This window comes from Alternaria conjuncta (genome assembly GCF_024043145.1).
Source record: "Alternaria conjuncta strain BMP 0040 chromosome Unknown scaffold_2, whole genome shotgun sequence".
NCBI lineage: Eukaryota > Fungi > Ascomycota > Dothideomycetes > Pleosporales > Pleosporaceae > Alternaria > Alternaria conjuncta.
Window position 1 is genome coordinate 712,732 of NW_026250091.1, and position 18,482 is coordinate 731,213.

Genomic DNA, 18,482 nt, shown 5'->3' on the forward strand with positions numbered 1-18,482 from the left:
ACTCATTCTCTCTGCTCCCTTGTTGGATGTACTTCCTTCCGTCTCCAATGACGCAAAACTTCACCACAAGACTGGCAGACCCATACGTACACGCCAAAGTCAAGAAGTATCATAGACATTACTTGCTTACATGAATCATGGCAGAAGTACCCAGAGCTGTTGTACAAAACCCTAATTTCACTGCTTAAACAGGCAAATTGAACCACGGCAATGACTACAACCTGCGCCTAATCGCAGCCAGTTTCATGAGGACTGTGATGGTGTCTACGCCCCTTGACTACGCACCTGAAGCTTCTTAGGCTTCTTCTTCGCTTTCGGCTCTTCAGATGTCGTGGAGCCATCTGGCTTCTCATCTTTCTGCGCAGGAGCGTTCTTCTTATCCGCCGCATCACCATCTTTCTTAGGTGCCTGTTTAGTCGACTCCGTTTTCTTCAACTCCGGCTTCTTTGGTGTATCCTTCTTCTCCGCCGTGTCGTCCTTCTTAGGTTGTTGCGCTTCTTTAGGCTTTGATATCGTGTCATCTGCCTTGTCCTTCTGGTTCAGCTTCTTCGGTGCTTTCTTCGCTTTGCCGGATGCGACGGATGAGGCGAGGTCTTCGCCTTCTTGGACGTCTTCGACCATGAAGTTGGCTGCCATGCATCGTCCGCCGTTCTGCTTGCCTACGTCCATGGGGCAGGCGCTGAACACAATCACAACGTCTCGCTCGGCGCGGAAGCGGACGTGGCAGCGTTTCTTGCCCTTGGGCTCATCGACGCTGAGTGTCACGCCCTTTGTGCCTGCGCCGTCACTGTGAGATGTACCTTCAGACTGCAGAGGCGCGTTCATGAAGAGATGGAGAGGTGTGGGTGCGATATTGACGGAGATGTCTGCGCCAACTGCTTTGGGGCCTTTCAGTCCTGCTGTTTCGTTGATCTCCTTGAGTGCGAGGACGAGGTTCTCGGCACAGCTACCATGTTCCGCTGGCTTATCGACACCGAGAGCAGCGTATTGGTTCGCGTCGCACGCCGCCGTCAGTGTATCGTGTGCACCAGGCGAGGTGTCTTCGATGAGGGTAACGATCGGGTTGCGCAAGTTGGTCAATAGCTCGTCATCGACTTCGGGTACGAGTTTGTGCGAGGCAGCGCGCGTGTGGGGAAGAGAGAGGTACTCCATGGGAGGCTGCTCAGAGTTCGAGGGATTCGTCGAAGCGTAGGCGGAGTATACAGCGTAAGCTGAGGATGCGTACCCTGAGCCTGTTGCAGCTGCACGACGTTAGTGCAAATTCTCACAACGTAGTGTCGCGTCCGTTGACTTACCGGCAATAGTCCCAGCACCCACAGGCGTCTTCGAGAAATCGTACAACTGCTCCGCATAGCTCTTGTTCGGATCGCGGTTATGGCTCGACTTGAACGCGCTCACGACGGACTTCGAGTCTGGCACTTCGACATTCGGTACGTAGCTAGAGAAGCTCTTTCCGGTCGGCAAGTATGAAGACCACTTCTTGGTGTTCTCCTCATTCTGCTTCTTCTCCTGCTCGGGACTAGGCTTTTGCTCTGCTTCCTGCTTGCTTGCTCCACCTTTGCTGCGGTACGGGATAGAAGGGAGGTATGACGCCCATGTGCGCTTGTTGCGCTGCTTTGACGATGAATCTGTGCTTTCGGTCGTCTTCTCGTTGTTGGGTGTATCGGGAGCCTGCTCGGGCGGGTCCTCAGCAGCTTCTTGCTTTGAGTCGTCGGCCTTTTCTTCTGTAGATTGCGTTTCTTTTCCATTGTCGTTACCATCTGCCTCCTTCTTCGGCTCCTTCGCCTCATCATCTCCTCCTTTTGTCGCCTCTGTAGCTTTCTCTCCCTCTTCCTCAACAGCCTTCTTCATCTGCTCTGCTTCCTTCTTGAGTTGTTCGTCGTCCAGTTCCTTTCCTTCACCCTCTTCGCCGTCTCCATCGTCAGGCGGAGGTCCCAGACTAAACGCCCACATACTGACTACCTGCTTTCCGTATGTGTTGATGACCTTGATCGTCCGGCCTCTGGGCACAAAAGTTGCGACGCCATGGCGCGCAGGTATCGTCTGTAGTTCACCAGACATATCCTCGGTCGTATTGAACTCGTGCTGGTCTTCTTTGCCTTTGACCTTCTTCTTGCGCTGCTTCTCGACGGCCGACAATACAGAAATGAGCGCAATGCCAGCGAGAGCGCGACGAGAGGGGACTTGAGGCGCCGTGTTGACGGCTTGTATGCGCTAGTAGCGCAAGCAGAGAAACAGGATAGATGGATAGTTGGTAGACGGCCGTTAGTGTATCTGGCTGCCGGACGTTGACTTCAACAACGAGTAGTGAGGTATGGAGCGTCTACCATATTCACGGATCGGTGACGTACGTGGTGCACATCATCGCGCTTTGCAGCGCGCGATTCGTCCAGAACGTCGGCGGCGAGCATGGAACCCCATGTGCAACGTCCCGCGCGATCACCTCGCGCGATCACCTTGCTAAGATCGCGGATGACGCAGCGTGGTGGAACCCTGTTTTGAGATGGGAAAAGCAACGGATAAGACGCGGTTGCGGTTGCCTCAGAGCTCGCTTACGCTTGTAGGTTTGCAGTAATCGCCCGTCAAGTGCTAGCCTTACACGCGCTGCTCATATTCGCTATCCTTATGTGCGCTTCCTGGGTGCCTGTAAAATAATGCGGCTTTCTCCAACTCTTACAGCGGCAAGAGCTATGGCGCGTTTGTCGAAGCGCCCTTCCAAGCATACTCGCGCTTCGCGATCTTTAGGGTAATGCCAACGTAAAGTGATGATCGTATTACACTATTGCTCAGACACGATCATCATGGTATCTTGTACTTGACCGAAAGCATGATTCTGTTCTCTTTTCGTGTGTGACGGTACTTGGGTATCTGTTTGACGTTTGCGGCACAGTGCAGAAAGCTGCGTGTTCAGAAGACGTGTCTGGACGCCACAGGCAGGAAGATCATGCTGTACTACACCAGGCGCATATTACATGTATGCGAATGCACTCTACGACCCCGCAGTGAGGGCACGCATTCTCTCAAAAGGCGTATAGCACAATGCCTCCGCTAGGTACCTACCTAGGTAGCTAGGCACTTCAGAGTTCTCCAGAAGTTGCAAAGATGGGTGATCCGTCAGAGTCATGTTCCTTTGAGGAGTAAGTACCTAATACTGATCACTTGGCGTGGTGACTGAGAACGCATAGTCTCATCCAATCGAAGCTGTTCACGTTCTACATCGGCAAAGAGAAGAAAGAGTTTGTGATTCATTCGAAAGCGGTCGCCGCGAACTCATGGCATTTTCACGCACTTGTGGACAATGGAATGAGACATTCGCAAGAAAGCTCTGTAGAGTATCCAGACATGGAACCGGATGACTTTGCCCGATTTGTTGAGTACTCGTACCGTTACGACTACACTGCACCGTCTTGGGTTCAGGATGACAAAGTCGCGCAGAGCGACAATAAAGAGGGAACCGACCATAGTGATGAGGATCCGTATCCGATTTCGAGCAGATCGCCAGGCGGAGCGAAAGGGGCAAAAAAGATGGCAGGCGCTAACTCAACAACTCAACCCCTGCGCCAAAGCTTCAGCCAGCGCGAATACCTCATGTCACAAGAGCCCAAGACCATAATGCTTGAACGCTTCCTGCCCCCAGAGAACTCTGCCCCCGAACAAGACTTTACGCCTATCTTCCTAGCACACGCACGTCTCTATACGTTCGCCTGCATGCGCCTCATCGACCCTCTCAAACGCCTGGCTCTACATAAGCTCCACCAAACCCTCCTCAAGTTCAAGCTCTACGATCGACGAGTCGGGGACGTGGTCGAATTGGCCAGATATGCATATGATAACGGCGAGGACAGAAAGCCTGACGGAACCATCGAAGATCTCAGAAAGCTGGTGGTGGAGTACATAGCCTGTGAAGTGTCGACCATCGGGAAGCATGAAGCGTTTGCTCCTCTGTTGCAAGAGGGCGGAGAGTTTGTGGTGGATTTCTGGCGTATCATCGCTAAGGAGAATCTGTCTTTGTAGGGGAGGTCTAGAACATAGTAGAACTAATGATGTCTCTTGTCTTCAAATGAGAAACCTTCTCGTGAGCGTCTTGTCTTTTATGTTACGGAAGCCTTGTCGGTGATAATCCTATTTATTTCTGTTCTTGAACGCTTATTCCCAAAGTCGTCAATCTAGCATTGCCCAGTTGTGTTGCGGCAGGGGGCAGGTTGGCCGTTGCTGTACATCGTCCAAGCAGATGGCCTGAGCCCGGAAGATGCGAGTGCCTGCCCGGATTTCGTCCCATACTCGGACCCCCTTCGACGCCTCAGTATGTGCAGCCTCAAACAATAGCGACGGCTCTGTTTGTTTGCATGATTGTCCTTTCCATATAATCGCTCAGGGTGCCGTCATGACAAACGCTGTCATAGCTTTCACCGCGTTACCATCGTGGGCGCGTAATAGCTCCGTAGCCTTTGGCTTCGTAAGTTCAAGTTCGGAGACCTGTTCGTCCAACTGTCAGTCTATGCCCAATGATTCCAGTATGTCTGCGCATCCATTCCAAGGTGAACGTACCAGCAGATTAACATCAGCAGCCTCGATCTTGACATTCTTCTTCTCGCCCTCCTTCTTGTCCTTCACATTCAGCCCCTTCATCGCCTTGTCTAGTGCCTTGCCATCAACCTCTTTCTTCGGTCCATTCTCGCCTTCTTGGGGCGCGTCAAGGGTGGAGAGGGCGGCGGCGGCTTTGCGGTCGTCGGCTGTGCTCGTGGGTGCGTGCGGGTCGGCGGCGCCTTCTTGGACGGTGGAGGGTTGGGGCTCGGCCATTGTGGATGTTGCGAGTAGAGTGTACAGTTTTGAAGGTTGAAAGAGCGTAGATGTGATATAGAAGGCTTGTACACGCGATGGAAGATGGAGAGACAATGACGACAGTGGATTGGAGAGCTGAGGGTTGTGGGGTAGCTAAGGATTATGGAAATGTGGCCAATGGGAAAAGAGAGTGGCCGCCATTGGTCAATTTCTGGAGTTATGCACGCTTTTAATTCCTACATTCTTGCACAAAACCTCGCATCAGGCAGGAACATAGACCTTACACTCGAATACCAACACAGAAGCGGCGACGTACTCGTTGCACATCTATTAGCATATTTAGGGTAAGTTTGCTGTGTTACGTCATGAAGTATTGCGCACGCAGTCCGCTTTTTGTTGCAGATTTTGTACCTTGAGTCATGTGCTTGCGTCCTTTGCTCACGTCTCCTGGCAGGCGAACCCTTGCCGAACTGCCATATTAACAAGTGACTCAAAGGTGATCTTCCGTGTCGCAACTAGACAGCCCTGAACTAGTGAAGAAGTGTACCTGGGCACATCAACTGAAAGAGAACACACCATGGACAACGAAGGGCACGCAAAATTAACCGACTACGTTTCCCAGTTCATGGCAGCAACCAGTGGCCAAACACAATCACAACCAACTCCGTCGACGATGAGCGCAAACTCAACACAACTGCCGGAAAGGCCGAAGCAAGAAGCTGAGACAAATGCCGGCTCTCAAGAATGGTCGCCAGCTTGTAAGAGGGATCATGGACGCTCAAGCTGCTGTACTAACGATTACAGCCTGGAGGTCAAAGCCCATCAAGCAAGTCGTCACATATGAAGATCAAGCAGCAGTATCCTCTGCGCTGACCAAGCTATCGAGTCTGCCGCCAATCGTTACACCAACAGAAATCGCGCGACTCAAGGCCAGTCTCCGCGATGCTGCACTTGGAAAGTCGTTCCTGTTGCAAGGAGGTGACTGCGCCGAGTTGTTCTCCTACTGCGCGGACAACCCGATCGATGCAAAGATCAAGCTTCTGCTGCAAATGAGTTTGGTTTTGATTTGGGGTTCAAACAAGCCCGTCATTCGCATTGGCCGTATAGCCGGACAGTATGCTAAGCCCAGATCGAGCCCGACGGAGATGCTGAACGGCAAGGAAGTCCCTAGCTTCCGTGGCGATATCCTCAATGGATACGATCCTGACGCTCGAAGAGTTGACCCTGAGAGGCTGGTCAGCGCCTACTTCCATTCGGCGACGACACTGAATTACATCCGTGGACAGCTAGCAAGTGGCATTGCTGATCTGCACAATCCTCTGGACTGGGAACTGGGTCACGTTCGGGACGAGGAACTACAAACCAAGTACTCGAAAATCGTCCACAGCATCTCCGACTCGTTGCGCTTCATGAAGACCATTGGTGCGGACACATCAGGTCAGCTACAGACAGTAGACCTGTTCACCAGCCACGAAGGTCTCGTTTTGGAGTACGAGCAGAGCTTGACAAGGAGACTCAAGCACCCTTCAGGCTACAAGCCTTCTCAGGCCTCAAATGACGGTAAGGGCTGGTACAATACCTCTGCTCACTTCATCTGGATCGGAGACCGAACTCGTCAAATCGACGGAGGCCACGTTGAGTACTTCCGCGGTATTGAAAACCCTATTGGTATCAAGGTCGGTCCTTCCATGAAGAACGACGAGCTGGTAGAGCTACTCGACATTGTCAACCCTAACAAGGAGATTGGCAAGATTACATTGATCACGCGATATGGTGCGGACAAGGTTGAGTCGATGCTTGGAGCGCACATCGAAGCTGTCAAGAGCAGTGGACACGTCGTAGTGTGGCAGTGCGATCCCATGCACGGGTAAGTCGTCTTGGTATGCAATTTTTCATCCACTGACGTGTCGATAGCAACACGCGCAGCACGCCTACTGGCATCAAGACCCGCTCTTTCAACAGCATCTTCTCTGAGCTCTCATCAGCACTCAAGATCCACAAGCAGCACGGGTCCTTCCTCGGCGGCATGCACCTGGAACTCACCGGCGATGCAGTTACGGAATGCACTGGCGGAAGTGAAGGACTTGTGGACGAGGATTTAAGCCTGAACTATACCACATACTGCGATCCCAGGTTGAACGAGAAGCAGGCGTTGGAGCTGGCATTCCTAGTCGCAGGACACTACCGTGCCGACGAAAAGCTCCTATAGGTCAGAATAGTCCTTGGTAGAGTTAGCATGTCACGATGTGTTTGAAAATAAAATTACGATTCGTTGCAGCCTTCGCAAGCATCGCCCAAAGTAGTAAACCCTTTTCATGACGCGGGAGATCTCCACTACATCATCAGAGTGGTCCAAGCTTCAGAAAGTCCCATACGTCCATCTTATCTGCCCCCCCGTTATCACCACGCATCTCAACATTCTGCAACTACCCCACACTCGACGTATTCCCAACAGAGATAATGGGCTCTTCGGCTTCCAAAGGCGCAAAGGCGGCTGGCTCTGCTGCTCGTAAATACCCTACCAGAGCCCCTACAACTACTACAACACGGGCTCCCGCGCCTTCCGCACCCGCACAGGATCCTGTGAAGGGACCGACTGTCCATCCCGAGGTGCAGGCTACTGGAGAAAAGACCGAGGGTATGTATCCGCACGCTTCTAGCACATGAGGACGCGACACTGATTTCTAGTTTAGCTGTTTTACAAGATGCCCGCGACCCTGCCTTTGCATCTCGCCTGAGCAGTCTGGGTGCTGTCCAACCGAACCCTCATTTCTCGCCTTCGTCTGCCTCGCAATTTGACCCTCGCCGCAATACCTCGCCGAATCTTCCCTCCGATACGATGATGCAATCGCCACCGCAGTCTGCGTTCCCCGACCCGCGCAATAACCCTGTACTCCGGGTACTGGAGGCGAGACAACGGATAGCAGACCAGGCGGAAGATGAGTTGCGAGACGTTGGTAGGAGAGGGTTCCAGGGAAGAACGTATGTGGATGCTGGTGTCATAACGTTGGCGATGATGAGACGAAGCAAGGGAGAGCCCGATGCGAGGATTGAAGACGCATTGGGAATCAAGAGGGGGAGACTGAGTGTGCTGGGCAAAGGCACGGTGGAGGCCGTAGCCTTGGGTTGAGCGGGCGATATCAAAGACGTCACGACACACAACATATCTGAGGAAGGTGAATTCAGCGGCACCGAATGGCCAGCCGAGATCGAATTCGACCTGCAAAAGAGCGTACATATGTACATACGAAACGAGAACAAAAGAAGACTGTCAACACCAAGCTCAACCCTCCCAACCGATGCAATGCGTTACCAAGTCGTTACCCAAACGCCAAACCGACACCAGAACAAATGCAGGAAACTACCAATTTTGTGCGCCATCATGATTCGTCGTGGTCGGCGTTCTCGTGGATGAAGTTGTTCATCGCCATCAGCGCCTCTTTCAGACACTCTTGGTCAACCTCGAGGCCGTCGCGCAACATTTCGTCGTAGCCGATGCGGACGACACCGCCGGTGCCCATACGCGACCGCTTCTGGTTCCATCTCCGAGCGACTTCCCATCGCTTACGGGTTTGTGTGAAGGGCGGGCATGAATCGGCAATCTCCCTGCTTTCGCGCAGGACCGTGAGGGCGTTGAGGACATTGAGGAATATGCTACGCGCAACAGTCAGTCTCTACCTCGATACAACGCAAACAGTTTTCACTCGACAACATACCCTTGTGTAAGCTCTAGGTCATGATCCCATCCATACGCCACGGTACTGAAGCTGTTCCCCTGTGCCACGATATCCAAGAATATGAAGAGCGACTCTTCCACACTTATGTCGGTAGTAATCGTTGATGCGACGTTTGCGAGGATCCAGTCGGAGAGTTCGAAGAAAGTCTTCTGGTCCATGTGCGCGAAGCCGACGAAGCGCTCCGGAACGGTGAACATGAGCGACATGGCACGTCGCGCACCCATGGCCTCTATACAATCCATTTGGCCGGGGAGATGTGAAGTGCGTCGAGAAAGACCGAGACGTGTGGTTGAAAGTGGATGTGTTGATGTGCCGGCAGCGTGCCCCGATGGTTGGTTGGTTGGTGGGTGGGTGATGGAAAGCGGAGTCGGGAAGACGTCAGGTGAGAAATGAGGAGTAAGGCTGAGAATGGATGATGAACAGATCCAGCTGCATGCAACACTGCGGATACCGGCAAGAAAGAATACCCAATTCCAACAACACAAACCCCTTGGTTACTGCAGTTAATTCTTCCGCGGAACAATTCAGACAAAAGTGACGAGCGAGTCTAGACACGCCTCAGGAGAACGGACAGACAAGCAAGGTGAGGTTTGGCACACGTTTGCTCCAAGCTTTTGTTACGCACCGCCAGCTGAAGGGCAAGTGAAGCGCGCCATCATTTGCGCGAGTTGGACAGTGGGGCCGTTGTCCGTGTTGCAGCACCTACCTGGGTCCTGCTGATGCGTGAAGCGTCGTCTGACATGTGAAAGTGGGTGCACGCTCCAGCCGCGTACAATGACATCAGCATCCAATCACACGGAGTGGATCCAGACCTCGTTGCGGCATGCGCGACGCCGGAGATGAACGTCTCCGTGGGCTCTTGTTCCGCCGTCTTGCTTCTTTCATTTCACGTGGATAGTAGTATTGCATCCTCCTTGTATGTATGTACTGCTCGTCTCACGCAACAGAGGGAACGCGCGCCGAACTACACGCACACCACAGCTTGAACCCGCGGCGTGGGCGCGAAGGTTGGCCGAGCGTGTGGCTAGTGCAGCAACGAGTGGGTGGAGCACCGGTTGCGGAGCAAAGAGGCTAAATGTAGCAGGTGCGTTCCCTTTCTGGTGCAAGCTTGGCGTCTGTGTCTCGGGTATTTTCGTGCTTCCCATGTTCGGCTTCAGATGCGCATCGGAGCTAAGGGGGGTGGGTAAAAAAGAACGACGTTTTGTTGACGTAGGCATTGTTGATTCCGTTCAACGACGGAGAGTATTGCTTGTGGATGGGGATTCATGGGCTGGGCGCTGTGTGTGAAGACGCGTCTTGCGATGTATCGGGCTCAAGACATTGCCCAGCCCCAGAGATGATGCAGGTGGTGGAGCTTCCACGTGATGTTCATTTACGTCTTTACCCGCCTCTTCTTTGCACCGGGCTTAATCAGGTGCGACGCCACACACACACGTTTTCCATCACGGCATCTCCGCTGCATAGCAAGTCTTACAAAGATCCGTCTCACCCATGACAATCTCGCCGTTTCCACGCGTTCCTGTCGCACCTCCCCAATCTCAACTACTAGCCAGGCCTTCCCCGCCCCACTCTAAACCTTAAACGCATCGGCTGGCTACATACATACCTGTAGCACATCTCGTGGATGCAGCGATCCGCACCGGAAGAGGCGCACGCACAGCATGGGGCGTTTGGTAAACCGAGTATGCTGAATGCCAAATTACCATAGATAGGAGAAGTTGAGTTGCGCACAGTGCAATCGCAATCTCAACATTTGTGCAGGTCACACATCCATCGTAGAAATATCGATTGAAACCAACGTTTTGCTTGTTCCCGCTGAGCTTACTTACCTATCACGCCTGTGCGTCAATCCCACGTCTGGATGACACCTCCAGTCTCCGCTGCTTATTCCCTCTCTCCCGCTACCCAAGCGTTCGATTCGATAGTCTCGGTCTCGAACGAATGTTCGTTTGCTTTTCCCCGCTGTTGCAGATCGCTGGGTGTGGTTGCACACTAGAATCTAGATGGGTAAGCATGCCGCCCGGTACTGGCTTGCAGGTTTCCGCGGGTCGCGTCCCGGAGGTTGGTGCGGCCGTTGGGTGGTCTGGCAGCTCTTCTGGATTGGGGCAGCGGTTTGGTACGGGGTGGGAGAGGGGGTGGCTTTGGTGTTGCGGGGATGCACGAGTCTGTTGTGATGCTGAAAGGAACGTCGCAGCTGCTTGCGCAGTGGCAAGGGTGTCTGAGTAGGCTATGCGAACTCCATCGTTGAGGATGCCGACACTTCTTGCGCATTTGGACTGCTAACTTCACAGGCACGTACAAGTCTTCTGTAATAATATCTTGCTTGAAGCAATATAGAATGGGGTATTAAACACAAAAATGAACACCAAACAGACTTCCCACTCACATCGTCCCTCTCATCCTTCTACCAATGTGCAATCCCAGCTACTAGCGTAGAGGTCTCACTCATCATCGCTGTTAGCAATAACGGGTCGTTTTCTCTTCCTGCCAGCACCTGGTCGTGCACCACCCATCTTCGACTTCTTCTGCTTGACCGCCTGCTTAACCGCAACCACCGGCGCCACATCCGACCCCCTCCTACGCGGTCGACCCGGCCCACGACGAGACCTCGTAGATCGACCGGGCGGTTCATCATCCTCAGAGGCCGGCTCAGCCACATCTTGCTCTTCGTCTTCTTGGGTATCCGGCAAGATGAACTCGTCGTCCTCCGCCTCCGTGTCCTGGACGTACAGACTAGTCTGCGTGCTCTGCGACTCAATGACAGGGGGGATTTCGGGGATTTCGGGGTCGCTTGCCTCTACATCCATACCCGTATCTGAACCTGTGGACTCGTTCCTATTGAGCCCTCCGCGCTTGGACTTTCGCACTGCTTTGCGTCCGGGTTTGCTCGTAGCTGCCTTTCGTGCTTGAAGTGTTCCAGAGCGCCTTCTTGTGGCTGGCTCCACGCCGCCCTCTTGCAGCATGGCCTCTCTCCGCTTCGCTGCTTTTGCCTCTCTGGCTTTTGCTGTGGCGGCAAGGATGCGTGAGCGGTCCTCGATGGGCTGGCTCAGACTGGTGAGTGACTCCCTTTTCTTCGTCTTTTGCTTGGTCTGTTTGACCGCGACGATCTTGGCATTAGGCTGTTTGAATTGCTCTGTTTTCTCCTTGGGATAGTTGTAGTTGAAGAACAGTTCGGTGCCTGCCTTGATGTCTCTGGTAGCGAAGAGCGCGATGCGAAAGACCGTGTTGCACAGCAAGTTCTTGGGGCCGCAGTTCGTGTACTTGTCGTCGGCATTGTTGATGAAGCGTAGTTTATTGCCCATGTATGTCGCATCAACTTCCTGCTCTACATGTTGGTGTTAGCAATCTGATTCGCGTAAGAATGATAAAGAAACTCACTCGAGTTTAGACGAAACAGGTACATCGTCTTCTGGTAGTCGTATATCGTCACTCGGCGATCGCCTTCTTTGACCGAGATGGCCTCGCCAGTGTATTCACCAATATACTCGCCACTCTTGATGTCCTCGCCCATATAGAGTCCAAAGCCATGCACTTCCGAATGACCGAGCAATGTTTTCCGAGGAACACCCCTCTGTATCGCAACATTACAGCAGGTGCGTTGAACCACTTCATCGTTATAACGATCCACCGGGTCAAGGACTTCAGATGCTCCGCAAGAGCCACAAAGGTCTGCGTCGCACTCTCGGTTGAATTTGACGCAGAGACATGTCTGCGTAAGACACACGCGCTTTCCTGACGCTGTTGCACAACTGCAACCAGGATAACGTCGATTGCAAGAGTGAGAGCACTTGCATGTTTTCTCACAATTAATGCCTTCTCTGAAGCACCGGCATTTCGCGTTCTCGCAGCTGCCTTCGTGCTTGCATGGGAAAAAAGGCTTCCTCTTCTCCCAATGTTGCGTTGTATCCTGGTTCAGCCACCAAGTGCTATTAAACTTACCAGGTGGCGGTTTCGCACCTTTGGGAGTAATCATCTCCGTCTCTGAGCAAGACTCGAAAGCGCTTGGGTTTGCAGGGAGCTTATAGTTTATGACCTTCTCAATGTCGGAGTCGGAGTCGAAATGTGCGGGCAAGGGATCGCCGGGTTCGTTCTCATCGTCGGTGTCGTCTCTGCTAAAGTTCGACACACGGCGCGGAGTTTTGTTGTTGGAGCCTCGACGACTGGTATCATCAGTCGCCTGTGTAGCGCGTTCTTCGTCTTCCGAGTCCGTCTTCCACGAATCCTCAGGTACTTGTCTGATCTCGCCATGAAGAAGGCAATCGTGTCTGTCAAGAAGGTTAGGGTTTCGTCATCAAAATCCATGCGTTACCACTTACTGATGGCATACTCTGCACATGATCTTTTTGTACGTTGAGTGCTTGGAAGACTGCTCATGTGCAGACTTCTTCCGTATAAGACTCTGTACAGCTTTGGACTCTTGAGCCAAGTACCAGATGCTGAATTCACATTCTCTGAATACCGCTGCAGAAGCTGTTGCCGCAAGTCTCAGAGCACTCGGAATCGGCTTTTCAAGCTGTGCGACAAATTCTTCCCACTTTTTGTTGTTCCGGTCAAACAGAATAGCCTTCTTCGGCTCACCGTCTCTCTCAAACTCCTCAATGTGATATTGTGATCTTTCGAGGAGCTGTGCTTCAAACTGCTTGCTTCCATTCAAAGAGTCGTTGATTCGTATAATATCTTGATCCGGGGCCAGTAACCAAAACAGCACATCGTTCCACGTGATGCCTATCTCAGACAGAAATGCTTCGATGGCTTTATCGTAGAACCGGCACTGTTCCTTGCGGAAGTCTAGCGGCCCCTTCTCGTCATGCGTCATCTCGTACATATAAGGAAGCGTATCCAGCAGAACCTCGCGACCACGATAGTCTTCGTCCTGGAAATAGGGTGTTGCGAGTAATTTTGACTCATTGTCTTTAAGAACATTGTTCCTCAGACTGACATACTCTTTGAAAGGAGGAATCTTTGGCGCATCACTCTTGTACTTTGTAGTGGGCACAGCTAAGCCTGACTTGACCACTGTGTCCTTGGGTTTGGCCTTGATGAATGTTTCCTGACTCATATCCACGAGGCGCTTGGCGTTGGCTCTGTCGAACGGCACTTGTATAGCACGCATGTTCTCAAAGGGGGAAGTCTTCTGGATGTACTTTTCGGGCAGGATGGGCTGTTGTGGACGCTTCTGCTTACGGGACCGGGCGCGTAGGTCTTGTTCTTGAAATGTTCTCTGATTCCGCAACTTCGTCTCCATCAGGTATGCATGTAATTCATGTCGTTCCGCCACATGACGTTTCAAACACGCTTCTACAGCTGAGCGTGTAGTGACGAGCACATCCGCTTGCAGTGGGAGCTTCTTGCTTGTTCTACCACCATCGTTCTCGACAGGCACCCGTAGGTGTTCGGGTTGGATATTTGGATGAGTACTGACGATTTTTGCCGGAGCTGGTACATCTGGGATCATAATTTCGGGGACTGGTAATGGCGCTTCAGAGGGCCGGATCGGCTCTGCTGGTGCCTCGACAGGGCGCAAGGCAGTAGGGGTGGCAGAACGGGACAGTAAAGGTGTCGAGCTAATGGCACGCCCCGGTGCAGATTCGCCTGCCTCATCGTGAGGTGGTGGTGGCGGCGATTGTGTCGGCGTTGTGCTGCGTTCCACAGGACTGGCAGCCCTGACGGATTCTTCCTCCGTCTGCGCAGGCGCGCTATCAGCAATGATACTAGTATCTATCGTTGGAGTTTTGCTTTGGCTACGGCGTGTTACCACAGGCGACCCAGACCTCGACTTACTCGAGCCCAGGTCGAGAGGCTTGAAGGATAAGTCTGTTACGTCCCGATGATCAGTCGCAGACTGACGCGGTGGTCTGACAGGCAGCTGTGAACCCGATAACCCATCATCTCTTCGTCTTACTGACTTGATGGCTTTCTGTTTCTGCGGCAGTCTTTGTATTGCTGAAAGGCTTGGCTCGGGCGACTTATTAGGCAAAGGGATAGTCATGCTGCCGCTATCATCATCCGGTGTTGCGTCGTCCGACTCCGGAATTGTATCTCCGCGACTTGAAGAGGCTTGTTCAGGTGGAGTCTCGGAGACATTACTGGTTGGCTGAGCCGATGGATCCACGGCATTGTCCAAGTCGGGTGCGGTACGGTTGGTTGAGGCTCCGAGGGCCGACGTCGCACGGTACGTAGGCTGAGGGGAAAGATTCTCATGTCCCAGGATCGCTTGAGTGGTAACGCTCGGTTCAGTACTTGGTGTTGGTGCGGCTGACGGCGAGCGGTTCAGCGGCGTGACCTTGGAGACTCCTGCACTTGGTCCCGCTCCTTGTGTGACCGATGGTCGAGGCAGGTAGCGTGGTTGATAGACTGGGTTTGCTGAAGATTCCCTGGGAAGCTCCGGGCTTGATTCTGCAACTTGCACCACTGATGAGCCAGGCACAAAGTGTGAATGATAAGTCGGCGTTGTCGAGGGCTCTGAAGGTCCCGAGAATGGCCCCGCTGTTCGTGCGACCGATGATAGAGGTGCATGATGTGAGTGATACGCCGGAGTTGCTAGAGACTCCATGGGGAGAGAGAATATCCGACTCGTTCTCTTAGGAGACTCAGCAGGCTTGGCTCGCTCAGGAAGCACAGCTTCGTGACGCGTAGTAGGCACAGGAATAAAACCCTGTGGTCCCTGAATTGGATGCTGATTTACTCTAGTACTTGCGCCTGATTGTGTTGCTTGTCCGGATACTGGCGGTTCGTCTTCATCGATTGAAAGATCAACAATCTCGACAGACTTCGTGGATGACGACGTCCGGTCTCGCGGGTTGTTTGTGAGATTGCTGTCCTTCGTACTACTATCTCCTCCAGACGTATCATTGCTCATGTTTTTCCCGTGTCTTTGTTTCGTTTGTCTCCGTGCGGCGACCTCCTTCCATGCAGCTGCAGCTTGCTGCGCGTCGGAGATCTCCTCAAGCCCATCTTGGTCAAGCGTTTGGCGATGGCGCCGTCGCACTGTAGGCGCAGGTACATAACTAGGCGGGTCGTCATCCAGAGTGAAGGGAGCATCCAGAGACCCGTCAGGTTTCATTATTGATAACGCTGATGCGGGCTTGCCAGCGCCAGTCGACAAATTTGCGCTGTTTCAATAAGGTCATGGGAGGCGGGTCCAGATAGAGATGGCAGAAACCGTGGTCATCTGTGGTGGATATCAAGCGGCGTCGAGTGAGTGAGATTGTGGATCGTGTTGTGCCGACTGTGAGGCTTGATAGGCAAGTTGTGCCCGTCGCGCTAAATCTACGGCAACGCGTCGGCACGTGGCTTGTATTACCCCTGCATTTACCTAAGAGGCAGTGGCGACTGTTTAGCCCCACTCGACGCGACCTCGCAGGTAGAATTGCCAATACAAGAGTCAGAGTCAAGGCTCAACGCTCTGTACAGTGGGAGAACAACGCGGGGTGTGCGACAGTAATTATAATGCATTAGCGAGGGGCTTCCCCTCCTGGCCTCAGCCCAGCTCGTCAAACAAACGACAACATCGTCGGTACATGATCTATCACAAAACAACCCAATCTGCCCTTGGACATCCGACATTGAGCGGGCTCCCGATGCCCCTTCCAAGAAACCAATATACACACAACTAGCCTTGCGTAGTGCAGCATGATTATGTCCAACCGAGTACGTAATAACTACAGCGGCGAGCGATATAGAAACGCCATCCCTAATGAAAATGCCCGTTTACGAGTGCATGAATTGCCCTTTGAGCTTCTTACAGTCGCAGTCTACCATTGAACCATCATCATGTTTTGATCCTAGCCAAGAAAGTTTTGCTGCTGTTGCTGTCCAGGCCGTGGAAATACACTCGTTGTAGGTACCTGATCCAGGCTCATTCCGCCCATCGTCCCTTGGCTACCTGTATTCTGCCAACCCTGGCCCGTTTGCTGGTTGACAAAAGCGCTCTGCCGGAAAGGATTGGTACTGCCTGTAGCGTTCACTGTCAGGCCACCCTGTGGGGATGCGGCACTCTGTGGCGAGGGCTGACGTGCAAATGGATTTGTGCCGGTTGGAGTCGGTTGTAAAGGCTGCTGTTGCATCGGAGCAAATGGTGATTCTTGGATGGGTGACATGGAGTAAGGTGGAGAATTTATGGGTGATTGCGACTGCGAGAAACCGGTACTTTGTTTTGCGAATGGGTTCGTGGATGACCGGTTGAGCGATCCAGTGCTGGTAGGGCTAGTGAGCATCTTGGGTTCGGCACTGGGCAGCATTGACTGTCGGAATGGGTTTGTCGACGTTTGTTGTGGTTGTAGGGGTTCGGCAATTGTGGGAATCTGCATTTGCTGATGTTGTGAATAATCAGGCATACCATTCTGCGGTATTGAAGGCATGGTATTCTGTACACCGAACGGTTGGGGCGAATAGCCTCCAAAGCCTGCGCCTGTAAATTGTGACTGGAGCTGGGGTGCCTGCATCTGCGGCGCCTGTGGCTGCTGCATCTGGAATGGATTGGTGCTCTGGCCATTCTGCATAGCAAAGGGCTGTTGCTGCTGTTGAGGAAAGCCCGTCTGTTGTGGAACCTGGAAGCCTGTTTGTTGGGGATACTGCTGCATCATGGGCTGCGTGGCCATGGTCTGTTGGTTGTCCTCGAGTGATGCAAAGAGGTCAATCAAGGGTGCGCTGGAGGAGGGTTTCGAGGCTGCTGCTGGCTGTTGGCTGCTCGTATTGTTCGAGGGCGCATTCACCGTGGAAGGCTTCGTATCCAAGGGTTTGCTAGCACCATTGGTAGGCTTTCCCCCGTTCTTCTTCGCCTCTTTCTCAGCGATGTACTGTCGTCGGTTGATCTCGAAGTCCTTGTCGTTCAGATATTCTTCCAGGGATGCTGCCAAACTGGTAGGAGCATGCTTGATCTTGGGGATTTCCAGCCGTGTCGAGTGTTCGTGTGCTCTTGCAAGACTAAGGTATTGGACGACAGCTTCAGTCTGCTTGACGAATGTGCGGTATACTGCCAGCGCGCGCGTTGCGTCTGGCTTTGACAGCTCGAAATAGTGCTCTACTTTATCAATACCCTGTAACCAAGAAGACATGTTTGGACTCACCGAGTATGTTGATGGTGCCCTCGTTCATAACATGGAAGAGTACCAACAAATCCATGGTGAGCAATCGGAACGCTGTCATGGTAATCTCGTTTTCTGGTTCGTCGTCGAAGGGCTGGCACTTGAGCAGCGATCTGATCTGGTCCTGCACACTCTCGGCTTCACGAAGAAGGCCTTTTTCCACAGTCAGCCGCTTAAGCCGCCCCTCGCCGCCGCGCACGTAGTCGACCTTGGTGGCGCCATATTCGATCGCACGTCGCAGCAGGTATTCGGAATAGGTCCGGATGTTGTGGCCCTGGGTCTGTACTATTGCACGCAATGTTAGCGCCTGGTGTATGCCTCCTGTTGCAGTCCAAATGCCATCCGTCTCAAGATACAGGGCATTGGGCGACGCGGTTGCTGCCCAATTCGTGCCCGTGTTGTAGCCACATCACCCTGGCTGGGCGGCCCGGAAGTGAATCTCAAGACGTACCCTCTGTAAAATGGTTGATGGCCAGCTTTCTGTGTGGGTTCTGCGCCAGGTATTTGAGCGTGACCTCGGGCTCGCCCTCTCTTATCATAAGATGTACGATGATTAAGCTCTTGAATACGATGGTCCATGTCGAGTCGCGTAGTCGGTTCGTGAGGGCGCGGAAGATCTCAGCCACGCCTGCCTCGCCGGCATGCGTCGCGACGAGGATGTGCTCGACATACTTGGATTTGGGCGCTGCGAGCTGTACCGTGTGTTAGTCCGCGTGATGGCGCAACCGGAAGGAGGAGGGCGCATAGCTACCTTGATCTTGGTGCCGCCCTTGACGCTCTTCTCGAAGGAGCTGGCCATGAGTTCACAGGTGGCTGCCCGGTTGGGCCGCGGGCTCGGTGGTGCCGTGTAGCCGTCGTGCTGGCGGTGGGTGCGGGT

At 53.1% G+C, this 18,482-nt stretch overlaps 8 protein-coding genes across 8 annotated transcripts; 3 read left to right on the forward strand and 5 right to left on the reverse strand.

The window, feature by feature from the left end:
* Positions 1 to 264: 264 nt before the first annotated feature.
* J4E85_001338 (uncharacterized protein) lies at positions 265 to 2,411 on the reverse strand (the record flags this gene model as incomplete). The annotated part of the gene is made up of 3 exons (XM_051465624.1): positions 265 to 1,241; positions 1,296 to 2,214; positions 2,352 to 2,411. The coding sequence occupies 3 exons, from the start codon at positions 2,409 to 2,411 to the stop codon at positions 265 to 267; spliced, it is 1,956 nt and encodes a 651-aa protein (XP_051330181.1).
* A 691-nt stretch (positions 2,412 to 3,102) lies between these two features.
* J4E85_001339 (uncharacterized protein) lies at positions 3,103 to 4,014 on the forward strand (the record flags this gene model as incomplete). Its single annotated transcript, XM_051465625.1, has 2 exons — positions 3,103 to 3,137; positions 3,186 to 4,014. The coding sequence occupies 2 exons, from the start codon at positions 3,103 to 3,105 to the stop codon at positions 4,012 to 4,014; spliced, it is 864 nt and encodes a 287-aa protein (XP_051330182.1).
* A 357-nt stretch (positions 4,015 to 4,371) lies between these two features.
* J4E85_001340 (uncharacterized protein) lies at positions 4,372 to 4,800 on the reverse strand (the record flags this gene model as incomplete). The annotated part of the gene is made up of 2 exons (XM_051465626.1): positions 4,372 to 4,476; positions 4,549 to 4,800. The coding sequence occupies 2 exons, from the start codon at positions 4,798 to 4,800 to the stop codon at positions 4,372 to 4,374; spliced, it is 357 nt and encodes a 118-aa protein (XP_051330183.1).
* Positions 4,801 to 5,359: 559 nt separating this feature from the next.
* On the forward strand, positions 5,360 to 6,991 carry ARO8 (Aromatic/aminoadipate aminotransferase 1; the record flags this gene model as incomplete). The annotated part of the gene is made up of 3 exons (XM_051465627.1): positions 5,360 to 5,540; positions 5,587 to 6,649; positions 6,697 to 6,991. The coding sequence occupies 3 exons, from the start codon at positions 5,360 to 5,362 to the stop codon at positions 6,989 to 6,991; spliced, it is 1,539 nt and encodes a 512-aa protein (XP_051330184.1).
* A 251-nt stretch (positions 6,992 to 7,242) lies between these two features.
* Positions 7,243 to 7,912, forward strand: J4E85_001342 (uncharacterized protein; the record flags this gene model as incomplete). The annotated part of the gene is made up of 2 exons (XM_051465628.1): positions 7,243 to 7,420; positions 7,476 to 7,912. The coding sequence occupies 2 exons, from the start codon at positions 7,243 to 7,245 to the stop codon at positions 7,910 to 7,912; spliced, it is 615 nt and encodes a 204-aa protein (XP_051330185.1).
* Positions 7,913 to 8,162: 250 nt separating this feature from the next.
* On the reverse strand, positions 8,163 to 8,761 carry J4E85_001343 (uncharacterized protein; the record flags this gene model as incomplete). The annotated part of the gene is made up of 2 exons (XM_051465629.1): positions 8,163 to 8,436; positions 8,499 to 8,761. The coding sequence occupies 2 exons, from the start codon at positions 8,759 to 8,761 to the stop codon at positions 8,163 to 8,165; spliced, it is 537 nt and encodes a 178-aa protein (XP_051330186.1).
* A 2,199-nt stretch (positions 8,762 to 10,960) lies between these two features.
* Positions 10,961 to 13,764, reverse strand: J4E85_001344 (uncharacterized protein; the record flags this gene model as incomplete). The annotated part of the gene is made up of 4 exons (XM_051465630.1): positions 10,961 to 11,844; positions 11,898 to 12,125; positions 12,459 to 12,784; positions 12,836 to 13,764. 4 exons carry the CDS (start codon positions 13,762 to 13,764, stop codon positions 10,961 to 10,963), a joined length of 2,367 nt encoding a protein of 788 aa, XP_051330187.1.
* Positions 13,765 to 16,303: 2,539 nt separating this feature from the next.
* J4E85_001345 (uncharacterized protein) lies at positions 16,304 to 18,404 on the reverse strand (the record flags this gene model as incomplete). Its single annotated transcript, XM_051465631.1, has 4 exons — positions 16,304 to 17,541; positions 17,588 to 17,890; positions 18,057 to 18,297; positions 18,357 to 18,404. The coding sequence occupies 4 exons, from the start codon at positions 18,402 to 18,404 to the stop codon at positions 16,304 to 16,306; spliced, it is 1,830 nt and encodes a 609-aa protein (XP_051330188.1).
* Between the last annotated feature and the right edge of the window lie 78 nt (positions 18,405 to 18,482).